At 44.2% G+C, this 12,618-nt stretch overlaps 1 protein-coding gene across 6 annotated transcripts; it reads left to right on the plus strand.

Annotated features, from left to right (window-relative positions):
- Positions 1-107: 107 nt before the first annotated feature.
- Positions 108-12,103, plus strand: zc3h13 (zinc finger CCCH-type containing 13). Of its 6 annotated transcripts, none has more exons than XM_015388964.1 (19): positions 108-258; positions 1,156-1,335; positions 1,782-1,885; positions 1,976-2,090; positions 2,208-2,319; positions 3,569-3,732; positions 3,813-3,961; positions 4,103-4,303; positions 4,766-4,930; positions 5,030-5,367; positions 5,454-5,882; positions 5,962-6,195; positions 6,296-6,794; positions 7,356-7,552; positions 8,019-9,872; positions 9,949-10,089; positions 10,188-10,388; positions 11,597-11,760; positions 11,840-12,103. In XM_015388964.1, exons 2-19 carry the CDS (start codon positions 1,165-1,167, stop codon positions 12,035-12,037), a joined length of 5,436 nt encoding a protein of 1,811 aa, XP_015244450.1. In that variant the 5' UTR covers positions 108-258; positions 1,156-1,164; the 3' UTR covers positions 12,038-12,103. The 6 variants fall into 6 exon arrangements, with proteins under 6 accessions (XP_015244450.1, XP_015244453.1, XP_015244451.1 ...); XM_015388967.1 differs by having other exon boundaries at positions 7,356-7,468; XM_015388965.1 differs by having other exon boundaries at positions 5,033-5,367.
- Positions 12,104-12,618: the final 515 nt, after the last annotated feature.

The raw sequence follows: 12,618 nt of genomic DNA on the forward strand, positions 1-12,618 counted from the left end.
AAAAAAAAGAAAATAGTTGCCTAGTTTAGAGCAAAGTAATGAGAAAGACACTGGTGGCGGTAATGCCTCAGCTGGAAACAGAGAGAGTCCTTTAATTCTACCACAGAAGAAGAACGAGTAGCGAGCGGCTCTCCGCCAACATGTCGCCTCTCAAGGCATTCTCCGGCTTCGATTTGAAATAATAAGCCTTTTTATTTTGACCAGGGCACACTCAGCTAACAGGTCTAAAGTAGATGCGACACCAAAACAATATCCTGGGTGAGACTTGCTTTATAAATTAGCATGTGTTAGCTTGTATCCTGCTGCAGGGCCCTTGCTAATGTTAGCATTAGCCGCTAATTGATTGGATTCTCCCGTTTTAGCTGGTTGAAGACCTTAGTCATTTGTATGGTTGTTATCTGAAACTAGCTTTCTTATATGTTTAATACTAATTATTATAGATATGTAGTTATTTGGTAATAGGCTCTAAAATCTTAAGCTTTGCAGCATTTCTGCTGACTTGTTTCATTAGGAAAACATTTGCGATGCATCTGTTGCGTATTAACTGCTTTAATGGTCACTAGCTGAATGAGCTTTGCTTCTATTTAAAAAATAAAGTCCTATTTACAGTGGTCTGCATTTAATTTATTGCTGGAATTTCCTTTTATGTTTTACAAGGTTTTAAATAAACACAAACTGACACGAATTGGCAGTAAAACCTAGCTAAGGCTTAGAAATTAGGATTTGAGATTACTGATGGGGGATCAGAAGAAAGAGTGGTGCTTAATACATCCTTTCTCAGTTTTCTCTTTGATTAAATTAAACTTTATTTGACCAATTATCAATCAGTGCTGTATTATGATCTGATCACAATTGGTTATATGCTGTGCATCATTAACTCTACTGAAAAGCACACTTTTCAAATATGTTAATGTTGCAGTTTTGTAAATCCAACAAGAAATAAAAGATTTCTTCTACTTAAAACAAAGTACTTAATGTTGCCAGATGATGTATTTAATGAAAATTCTTAGACATCTTATTTTAAAATAATTTAATGGAGAATGCAAAATATATATATATATATTTTTTTTTTTTTTTCTTAAAAATTTTCAGAAATCCAATCTATTCCACTATTTGGTGGACTTAAACCATATTTCTTTTTTCTTGTTTTTCAAGTCCTGCAGAATGTCCAAGATCAGGCGGAAGGTGACAGTGGAGAATTCAAAAACTATATCCGACAGCGGGAGCAGCAGCAGCACCACGACCAGCAGCGCCACCAACCCCGCCGCGGCGCCCTCTCGCAGGCCCAGCGTGTTTGAGAGACTCGGTCCCAGCACTGGTAGTAATGCTGCTGATGTGCGTATTGTTCAGTTTTTCTCTTTTGCTACAGAGATCTAAAGATGAGGTTGTTAAATTGTAAAAAGTTGGATCAGTAAGTTGTCTTATGGTTCAGGATGATCATTCTTCTGTAGTTATCACTTCTGCATTTTGCTGTATTTAACATAAACTGGATAAGAACCTGTCCTCATCTATTTGGCTGACCATGCTTCCACTTTTCTATTTATCCTACCATTATTTTATTCATCCATCCATCTGGTCATCCTTCTTTCTATGATTGTTTTTTTCTTTTTTTCTATTTAAAGCATTGGCAAAAAAAATTTTTCTTTTAAGTCCAAAAGAAAATGTAGTGGTAGTGCCTTAAAAACGTCATCTGCTCCTTTTAATTAGGAAAAATGTGTAATTAAGACATATTGTGTAGAAGTTCCTTAAGGTAATCAGATTAACCCCTTATGTGCTCTCAGAGTCACTGCAGAAATTGGCTGAAGACTGGTACCTGCAGTTACGGCAACACTTGCCGCTATACACATGGAACTCAGCCCCGAAGCAAAGGATTCACCTTCAGCCGGTGAGGATTAAATGCAGATCATTTTTTTTTTATTTTTTTTTATTCATGTCTAGAACAAATGAAAGGCTGATTGTGTGTTTGTGCGAGCAGGACAACCGAGAGGCCCACAGGTGATCTGCGGGAGAGGATGAAGAATAAAAGAAAGGATGTTGACCCGGAAAACCTGAAGAGAGACCTAGACGAGCAAACATCTCCCACAGTAAGAGTACGTCACAATGTTAAAATAGATAAATAACACTCCTAATGAAGCTACAAATTTGCCAGCGTCTCCTCCGTTTGAAAAAATCTTTATAAACGGATCTGTATGTTGATACTCCTGCAGCAGAGAGATTCCTCTAGAGGGCGACACAGAGAGAAGGAGGACATAAAGATAACAAAGGAACGTACCCCGGCCAGCGAAGAAGAGACGGCTGAGTGGGAAACTAATCGTGAAGGTGCAGTGCCAACTTTGACAAACAAATAGTGGTTCATTTAAAATTTTGGTGAAGACCAATACAGTCGTTTTTTTGTTGTTGTTTTTTTTACTTTGAATTTGCGTGAGTGTGCTGTAGAGCTGCAACTAACGATTATTTTGCAAATGATTAATCTGTTGATAATTTTTTTCCAATAATTGATTAATCTAATAGCCTTAAAGAAGATTTTTTACAAAATGAAACAAAGGTAAAACTAAAACTTTTCCACTTAAGGAGTTCTGAATTCTGCAAATTAACAGACGAAAAATTTATTTTCTTTACTTTTTCTTAAATGCAAAATATATTTTTTGAATGATATTTATTTAAATTTTTGTTCAATTACTGCTCTTAATGACTTGCTCTGTCAGCTAAATGCATGTTTTAGTGTCTACACTCCAGTTTACGATGAATCGATTTTTAAATGAGTTGGTTATTTCAGTATCAATTAATCACATTACATGTTTATCAAGTAAATAAACATGTAATGTAAACAAAAATTACAAAAAAAAGGGCATGTTTTGTAATTTGGGGGGGAAAAAATGAAATCCAGGAACAAATCTTTGAAAAAGCTTCTGGGAATAACAGCATTTTTTTGTTTAACTTGTTATGCTTTTTAAATCTATTTATCAACACACATATATATATTTTTTAACAGATTTTATATAAGCTGTTAAACTACATGCTAATAAACAAGAAATTCTTATAGTCTAAATTCTGTCGTTCAATATTCTTCTATGTCACTCTTGGTTGAATGAAAACAGAATTTGCACTTAAGATAAAAGGACAAACATCATCTTAACAGTTCTAAAGAAGAATATTTTTTCTTATTAATAATCTCAATTTATTTTAGTAGAGTATAAAAAATGTGCTGATTATTCTTCTCATGTGAGGAAATTACAAATTACAAAGTTTATGGCTTAAAAATAAAATGTTCAAAATAATGGTTAAACAGTTTTTCCACACAGTCTGAAATTTTACTTGAGTCTTTTTAAGGTCTAGAAAAGTTAAGAAAATTAGATTTTATAAACATGTTTGTGTCTTGAACCATCTATTATTTATCCATCCAAATCAGCTAAAATGCCTAAAATAAATACTTTAGGATATATTGACTTCTATTCAAAGTTGATAGTAGTCATTAAAACTGAAGGATATTATGTGTATATGTGTGTTATACTTGTCCTGAGAATTGGCAGATTGCCTTCTTGCTTTTAAGTTGCATTTTAATGTTCAGATTCAGATATTGGTGACTACGACTACGAGTTATCCCTCGAGATGAAGCGGCAGAAAATTCAACGAGAGCTGATGCAGCTGGAGCAGGAGAATTTGGACAAGAGAGAAGATGGTGCCAAGAAAGATGAGACCCCCACCAAAACCAGAAGCACGGGTTTGCCAAAGGTAAGAAACACCTGGCGGTGAAATTTAGCCGCTGCTTTCTCGTTATCGCGGCCCTGTTAGACCTCCTGTCTTCCCCTCAGGTGTCCGGGGAGCTGTTAAGCTCTAAAGAGTCGCCCACTTCCAGAAAGTCCAGCAGCTCCCCCAAACACAAAGGGGCCGCCAAAGGAGCCGGCTCTGGAAAGAAGGAGAAGAAGTCATCAGTGGCCGTAGCTGTGCCAGAAACAACCAGGTAGGAGAGTTTTACAGTTTATTTTAAATAAATAATAACCTGTAAGCTGCTATGATTGAGAAACAAAAAATCCCTGCCCCTCAATGCAGTTGATGAAGGTGGCATGAAACTGACATTGATTCTTGTTATTTTTCTTATTAGACCGACAAAAGGCAGCCATGGCAAGAAGAAAGGGCCGCGCACGCCTAGTCCTCCTCCCCCGGTCCCTTTGGACATTCCTGTGGTTGGGAAGAAGCACAAAGGCAAACACAAAAACAAGGAAAAGGCCGAGGAGAAGCAGAAGGAAGGCAAGGATCGGGGCAGAGACACGGAGAAACACAAAGAGAAGAAGGAGAAGCGAAGGTGAGAGCTGCAACTCAAGATGTCTGAATTTTTAATGTTATATTTCCTTGTTTTATGTTTATGTGACAAGTCAACAAAAATTGGTCCATAAAGTGGATTGAAGTGTCTTAAACCACTTAATGCTGCAGTTAAGATGCAGGTTTCTTGTATGTTTAACCCTTTTTTCTTTTTTCCCCCTAATATAGCTAAAACAAAACATAGATGCAGTGATTTTATTTATTTTTTTTTTTTTGACTCATGCACTCAGGTGCTCTGTTGGCTCTAGTTATGGACTTTGACTAGACCATTTTAACAGACAGATATGCTTCCAATCATAATTTGGTGTACAGCTTTCTTTTTACCCCTTTTGTGTATTACAGTTTGTTTCTTTTATTGTTTTTTTATGTTTTATTTTGTAAATGCTCATGTTTTCATTCAAATGTTGCTCCATTCTTTATTTTCTCCTTTTAATTTTATTTGTAGGGATCGTTCAGACAGTTCCCACAAGGCCAAGCGTGTGGTGACATCAGACGATCATTCGGGCAGCGTGTCTCCCTCCAGGGACGCTTCGCCTCCAGCCAGGAAGAAATCTGCCTCTCCCAAAGTGTCTTCCCATAAAACCTCTTCCTTATCCTTCTCCTCTCAAAGGTTTGGACCTGTGGGCTCCCACATTCTCTGTTCTTTCTTGTCTCGCTACTTTAGATGATTTATTATTAAAATATCTGCGATGACGGTGTTCCGTCCCAGCAGGTCTCCTTCCCCCCTACGCCACCACCGCAGCCCGACTCCTTCTCGACATCACTCCCCCTCGTCCCACTCCGGGTCTTCTGGCCATCGCCACTCCCCTTCTCCTCGACGGCGGCGCTCTTCGTCCCCCAGCTACCACAGAAGCTCCGGGTCGCAGATCGCCGCCTCCTCGCCTTCCCACTCGCGGCGCTCCCGATCCCCTCATGACGCGTCCTCCCCACATCGACGGTCCAACAGGTCGAGCCCTGTCAGGCACCACTCCAGGGGGAGAGAGAGGAGCCGCGGAGAGCGGGAAAGGACCCCGCCCACTCAAGAGCGCAGACATGATCACAGAGATGGTAGCTTTGCTTTCCAGGTGTATCTCAACTATCAAAGCTCTTTATTTAAACGCATGAATGACTTGATTTGATCCTGTTCTTAACAGAGAGCCGGAGCAAACGAGAGAAGGAACGCGATGATCGTGACTACGACTCCGAGATTGTCTCCTCCAGAGACGATCGGGAGAGCAGAGAGGCCCGTGATCGCAGGGACGTTCGTGAGAGGGGAAGGGAAGCGACCCGGGATAACAGAGACAGCAGGGACTTGAAGGACTCCAGAGAGAGCAAGGCGGAGACGCGCTCTAGCCGAGAGTCGCTGGAACGCCGGGAACGGGAGAAAGAGAGGGGGAGGGAAAAGGAAAGAGACAGGAGTGACGCTTACAGGAAGGAGGAGCTAGGTTCAGACGACAGGGCCTATGGAAGAGGCCATGGACGGGACGATGGAGGCAGAAGCGAAGGGAGGACCGAGAGCAAGACGGACAGGACCGAGAGGACTGGCAGAGGAAGGGGGCGAGCCAGTGACGTATCGGATAAAGGTTTGCCTCATCTCACACTGCAGTAAAGCATTTCAAAGGCTTATCGCAGGTGGATTTATTCCACGTTCATGTATGCCAGGCTCAAACAGAAATTCACGCAATTCCCAATTGGATGGCGGCTACGACAACTGGGAGTCACGGAGCAGCACGGCTCGGGACCGAAGCGTGGAGAGGAGCGGCGCCGAGAGGAGCTCCGACAGGGCGTCTGAGCGCGATCGCTATGAGAGCGACAGGCGAGACCACGCTAGAGACTCCTCCTACGACAGGAGGGGAGGACATGGAGAGCGGGAGCACAGAGACAACCGAGAGAGAGGCGGGTGTCACGTACATTCTTTGTCTACACGGCTGCTGCTGCTTTACAAGCTCCAGTAAAATGAAAGAGCTGTTTATAAAAGGACCTTTTACCTTTTCAGGTTCTCCAAACAGATATCAGAGGAGGTCCGAGGAGTCTGAGAGGGAGGAGAGGAGGACGGACCGAGCAGAGGACAGGCGGGACGACAGGGGTCGTGAGAGGGACCGAGACAGGGAGCGGGAGAGAGACAGAGAGAGGGAGCGGGAGAAAGAGAAGGAACGAGAGAGGGAGAGAGAAAAGGAACGAGAGAAGGAGAGGGAGGCGGAGAGGGAACGGGCCAGGGAGCGAGAGAGGGAGAGGGAAAGAGAGCGGGAGAGAGAGAGGGAAAGAGAGAGGGAGGAACGGGAGCGTGAGAGGGAGCGGGAGGAGAGGGAAAGGGAGAGAGAGAGGGAGGAGCGGGAGAGGGAGAGGGAAAGAAAGGAAAGGGAGAGAGAGAGGGAGCAGAGGGAACGGGAGAGACAGAGGGAGTGGGAGGAGCGGGAGAGAGGGAGGGAGGAAAGGCGGGAGAGGAGAGACGACAGCAGGGATGAGAGGACGGTTCGAGACGACCGCAAAATCAGGCACGTCAGCATCGACCATATTTCTGTTCTGTCTGTTTAAATCCGTCTGCCTAATAAATATAGCAAGAGGGCTGGAATACGGAAACACATTTATCCATTTTATCCATGTTTGTTGAGTTTGTCTGTATGTCAATGAGACTCTGTATATTTTACTTTTGATTAAAAGCAACACAATATATACATAAGATTTTTATGTATAATTATAAAAAAACTTTTTGGATGCATGAAGAAGCAAAGGAAAAAGGGCAAATGATGTCTAAAATAAATGTCCTAAATATATGATTTATTGCATTTTATGGCTACATAATACTTCCATTTATTATCATTATTTTAATGTTTCCTATTTCCAACCACCATAAAATCATTTTGACTCGCAGTGGCAAATGGATTCCAACATTCTTCTTTTATATTTGTAAACAGTTATGTCTTGAATTAATAGAAAAGCATGATTTTAGATTAACCATTTTTATAGTATTTTGTTTTAGTAAATGTTATTAAAACGCTTAAGTAGCCATGGGTAATTACCTTATTTGAATATGTGTAAATATCTTCTCTGTGCAGCCGTAAGAGGCTCCGAGTGGAGAGCAGTCCGAGCCCTCAGCCCCTCCCTAAGCGGACGACGCGGGACTTTAGCCCGGCAGACAGCGACGGCTACAACAGCAGTGAGGACAAAAGTGAGCGCCCGACCGGCCGAGGGCAGCCCAAGCTCCACCCACAGCCCCTCCTCCCCAGCCCTGTGTGTCCGCCTCCATCTGACAGTAGGAAAAACCTTTTTGAAACGGACACACACGTGTAAAATTTGCTGCTACAAAGCAAACACACCATTTGTTCATTCTCTGCAAAGTTTATTTGGAGTAAAATCTTAATACCAGCAAGCGTTTTATCTAAAAATCTAATTTCACATAATTTATTGCAGATGGAGGGATTATCCTTCGCCTATTTTTCCTTTCACTTAACTTTCCGTCTCCTTGAATGCAGCATTGTCTTACAGCTAAATTCTGAGTTGTATTTAGGTAAATGTCCCCTTTTATATTTGTGATCTTGGGACAGAATAACATTGCTATGTTCTTGCTGTCCTGATGATTGCTATGGACACATGGTTACCCAGAGTTGCTGCTCTTTGCTGTAGCGATTTCTAAATGAATAAATCTTTTTCCTTTAGTAGTTTTTACTTTTCTCTTCATCTCCGAGTTCAGGTGCTGATTTTTTGTGTCTTGTGTGCAGATGGGGATAAACATCGCCTGCCTAGCCAAGTGGTGAGGCCCCAGGATCGCTTGTCACGGTCGCCTCAACGTAGCAGCACTTCTAGTGAAAAGGGCGCTTACTGGAAAGAAGAAGAGCGCAGGGGAGCCGGGGACAAGCGGGAAGCCCGCAGCCGCAATGACGAAACGGAGACGCGTGCAGATCGAGCCAGGGGAGGCCAGAGACGTGGAGAGTACTTCGCAGACGTGTCCTCAGACTCTCGCAGCAGAGAAAAAGACCAGCGAGAATCGACTCCGCCCCCTCCGCCTGCAGCCCTTCCCGTCGGCGCTGAAAGCAGGGAGGCCACTGGTCCTCCGCCCCACGAGGAAAGCAAAAAGAAGACAAAGACGCAGAAGAAGGGTTTGAAGAAAGGCCGTAAAGACGAGGATGTTGGTGGGGGAAACATTTTGGTCCCGGCAGCGGAGAGGTTTAATCCGGAGCCCCTGGCCAGCACGTCGTCAGATGTTCCTCTCCACTCACCGAGGAAAGGAGCCAAGAAAAAGGGACACGAGCGGAAGAGGAAACGGTCCTCAGGAGGGGAGTCTGATGTGTCTCAGGAGGAGACGTCTGCCCAACAGCCTCAGAACAAGAGGAAGAGAGGTCCTCGGACTCCGCCGCCCTCCATGAGGCCTGATCGTCATGGGACAAATGCAGAGCGCTCCCCCGTTTTCAAAACAAACAATTTCAGCGATTGGTCCGACGAGGAGGAGCCGGAGCGGGTGTGTCCGGCAGAAGTGCAGGCTCCTCCGCCTCCTGCTGAGAGGACTCCGTCAGAGCCTCCAAGGAGAGGCGGTGGCCACAGGATGGGTAGAGACAGGGACCGGGGTCATGCTCCCACTATAGCCCCACTTTTATCCCCAGACCCCCCGATGCTGCTTCAAACTCTGACGCCACAGCCGCTCATGTCCCAGCCGCTGCTCCGGAAACCGCCACCGGAGCAGGCGCGCAGCAGCAGTATGGGGAGCACCCAGAGCCGGACATCATCTCGACGGCCGCGGTCTCCTTCCATCGAGTCGCCCCGCCTGGAGGACCCTCAGGGTCCACGCATGCGCCGCGGCAGGCCGCAGGGCTCCCACTCCCGAGACCGGGAAAGGGAAAGAGAGCTGGAGCGCGAGAGGGGGATGGTGGGCGATCCTCCTGGGGGCGAGAGGAAATCCCGAATCGATCAGCTGCGCAGAGGAGAGCCCAGTCGCAGCACCTCGTCAGACCGCCAGGATTCTCGTAGCCACAGCTCCAGGCGCAGCTCCCCGGATTCAGAGAGGCAGGGCAGGTCCAGGTCGCGGGCCGGCTCCTACGACAGTAGAGAGAGGGAGAGAGAAAGGGAGCCTTTTGAACGGGACAGAGAGCGAGAACGTAAGGACTTCCGCCCGCAGCAGAACCAGCAGCCGCCCCTGCACCTCCAACAGCCAATTCAACCGCAGAGAGACTGGGAGCCGGAGCCGAGAGACTGGCCCAGCAGGGGGCGGGAGCCCCTCCTAATGCGTCCTGGTCGGGAACCCCTCCTCAGAGGCGAGAGGGACATCAGGGAACGGGAACGCCTGCTTCCAGAGGGACTCATCCAGCAGCACGAACGCGAGCGGGACCGAGACAGCCGGGGGGACCGGGGCATGGATCGAGAGAGGTCCTTGTTGGACCTGCCTCCACACACTGACCCGAGAGCGCCGGGCAGAGGAGACGCACGAGGCGACATGAGAGGTGACCTGATGAGGCAGGACAGGAGCGACTTCGAGCCTCTGCTCCCAAGAGAAGCCTTCAGTCCGGCAGAACCAGAAAAATCCAGCAACAGCCATCTCCCTGGAGATCAGCGTGAGCTGGAGAAGGCTGAAAGCATCGATGGTGAGAAGATCGAAACATTTTAAAGTCATTATCTGCCTTTCCTCATATGACAATTAAAAAAATGTATTTCTTTCAGGCGATGATGATGGAAAAGAAGACGAGCAGTCTGTTGCTTCTGTAGCAGAGGAGTATGAACCCATCAGCGATGATGAGCTGGATGAAATCCTGGCCGACAGCCAGAAAAAGGAGGATCAGCAGGAGGAGGAGAAAATCACAGGCATGGCTGCAGAATTTTCTTCTTTCACTTCTAGAATTTCCTCATTTTGAACAAAATCTCACAAACCGTTTTCCCCTTTGTTACCTTCTACCCTACAGGTCCCCTGGATGTGATTGACGTTGACTGGTCCAGCCTGATGCCCAAACAGAAGCAGGAGCCTCGAGCGGCGGGGGCGGCTCTGCTCCGCTTTACCCCAGGCGCCGTCCTGTTGAGGGCGGGCATTTCCAAGCGCCTCGCTGGCCCTGAACTTTTAGAACAAGTCAAAGAGGTGTGCAAGTCAGAGCTGGATGATCCCAAAGGTGTGTTTGGACCATCGGTGTTGTTTTTGACATGCCATCTTGGTCTTCATTTTAGTCGACAAAAACTATTATTTTTAGTCATATCATTACAATATGTGATATTTTTTGTCAGTTTTAGTCCACTAAAACTCAAAAAGGTTTTTAGTCTAGTCAGATTTATGTTGCACTTCATGAAACAGACTTTACAATTATAACCTTTAATTTGAATAACTACCAGATTCTTTACCAGACTGAGAGCTTTTGCCTTGGTACAATTGCTGGGTATAGAATGCTGCTGTGCAGAAACTTTGATTTATAGAATTAAAAAAAAAACTTTTTTTTTTTATGAATTAATGCCCTACTTTATAAAAAAAAACTCTCAAGAGTTGTGAAAATAGCAGATCTTGTTCAGCACATAATATTGGTTAATATAGCAGTCAGACAAGCAAAGAAAATGTACAATAAAGAAATGGTTTTAGACGTACAAAGAATCCATCCCAAAGCAAACACTTCCTGATCTATTATGAATTATGCATTAAACACAGATCAATCAATCTCCATTGCTCCAAAAAAGCAAAGAACAAAAAAAAACTTCTTTATACTTTTGGTAATTTTGGCTTTAATTTTGGCCCTTAATTACTGCTGCTCAGGGATCATAGTAGATTTAAATTCCTTGGGGTCTGGTATTAAAAAATTACACAGTGAACCTACATAATTGCATTGTAACCTAATTTTAAACCTAGTTTTAAAATGAATTTGGTTTGGTAATAACTTTAAAGAGTTTAAGTAGAAACTTGAGTGACCAAAAAGTCGATTGTAGATGTGGTCTCCTTAGTTTCATTACCTATTTGTCCAAAAAAAGAAAGTGGTAGGAAGGGGGAACTTTACCCAGATAAGTACGGTGGTGGAGGGTTCATGATTCGGGCTGTCTTTTTACCCACATCACCCAGATTATACCTCACAGAAATAACCTCAACCATTAGCCAACTTTTGTAAATATGAGCTAAAATGAAGAAGAAAATGTGAGCAGCGACACTTTATCTCAAACTAACTCAGATTGGTAAATGTTAACAAAAAGAACCAAACACTAATGTCTTGGAAGGGATGAAGCACAGTGGTTGAGTGTTGTGAATATGGGCTAGCTTATCCACAGGACCTGGATATCAACACTAATACCTCCATGTTTTTGTCCCTGATTTGACATCATATTGTTGTAATTCTCCTGTCAGATGCTGACAAGCTGTTTGAGCATGACCTTGGAGCCCTAAATATGGCTGCCCTGAATAGGCGAGTGGAGAGGGCCGGTCTACTTAGCAACCTCGGACCCTGCTGCAAGGCCCTCTGTGCTCGGAGGGACTTCGCCATCCGTCGGCAGCTGTTAAAGAACGAAAAAGTGACTAAATACTCATCAACACAGATTTACTGCTTTAAACCTTTAGGAAATATAAAATATACATGTTTTCTTTTAATAGGGTCAAACCAAGCAGTACCCCACTCCACCTGTAGTAGACCAGGAGCTGCTCCAGATGAGCATCCGTCTGTTTAGAAGGACCATGGCCAGTCAGACCTCCGCCCCAGAGAGGGTAGAGAGCGGCTCGGCACCCGCAGCCGAAGCTGCAGAAACTGATAGCAGCAAGCTGAGCACAGCACAAGAGGTGTGCGTGTCCTGAAAGTAAGACACGTTAGAGTCGTCATCACATCGTTCTCCATCACTGTTCCTTCAATGAATGCTTCTTTTTTTTTTTTTTTTTTTGTAATGATGGAGTAAAACTAACTTGGCAAGATGTTTAGTTCTTAGTTAAGCTTGGAGAGAATAAACCATGAGATTTGGACCATGTTGAAAGATAATAAACATTTACCTGCTGACCATTTGAGCCCATGGAAATGTACCCGGTGTAAGAAACATCTAATTCATGTTTTTTTGTGCATTTGAAAAAAAAAAAAAAGATTTTTAATTTACAGAGCTCCATAAAAAGTACAGTTTGTTTGTTTTTTTGCTGTTGTGTGCATTGGTCGCTATAAAAGTACATTAAAATGGTTAGAGCTGGTTATTTTTCTTCCAGTTTATTTGCTTTGTGGAAAAACAACTGTCCAGCCTTGAATATAATGGAACATTTCATGTATTTTCTTCCCTCTATTCATACCTATCAAAGGAGCAAACATGTTTACCAACAAACAAACTTCAGTTCATCCTGCAGAGACTTGAATGAACTTTTAAAAAGCACTGCCAAACTATTCCTCAGTAGCCTGT

The sequence above is a fragment of the Cyprinodon variegatus genome, unplaced genomic scaffold (assembly GCF_000732505.1).
Source record: "Cyprinodon variegatus isolate N-32 unplaced genomic scaffold, C_variegatus-1.0 Scaffold443, whole genome shotgun sequence".
In the NCBI taxonomy this organism is placed as follows: Eukaryota; Metazoa; Chordata; class Actinopteri; order Cyprinodontiformes; family Cyprinodontidae; genus Cyprinodon; species Cyprinodon variegatus.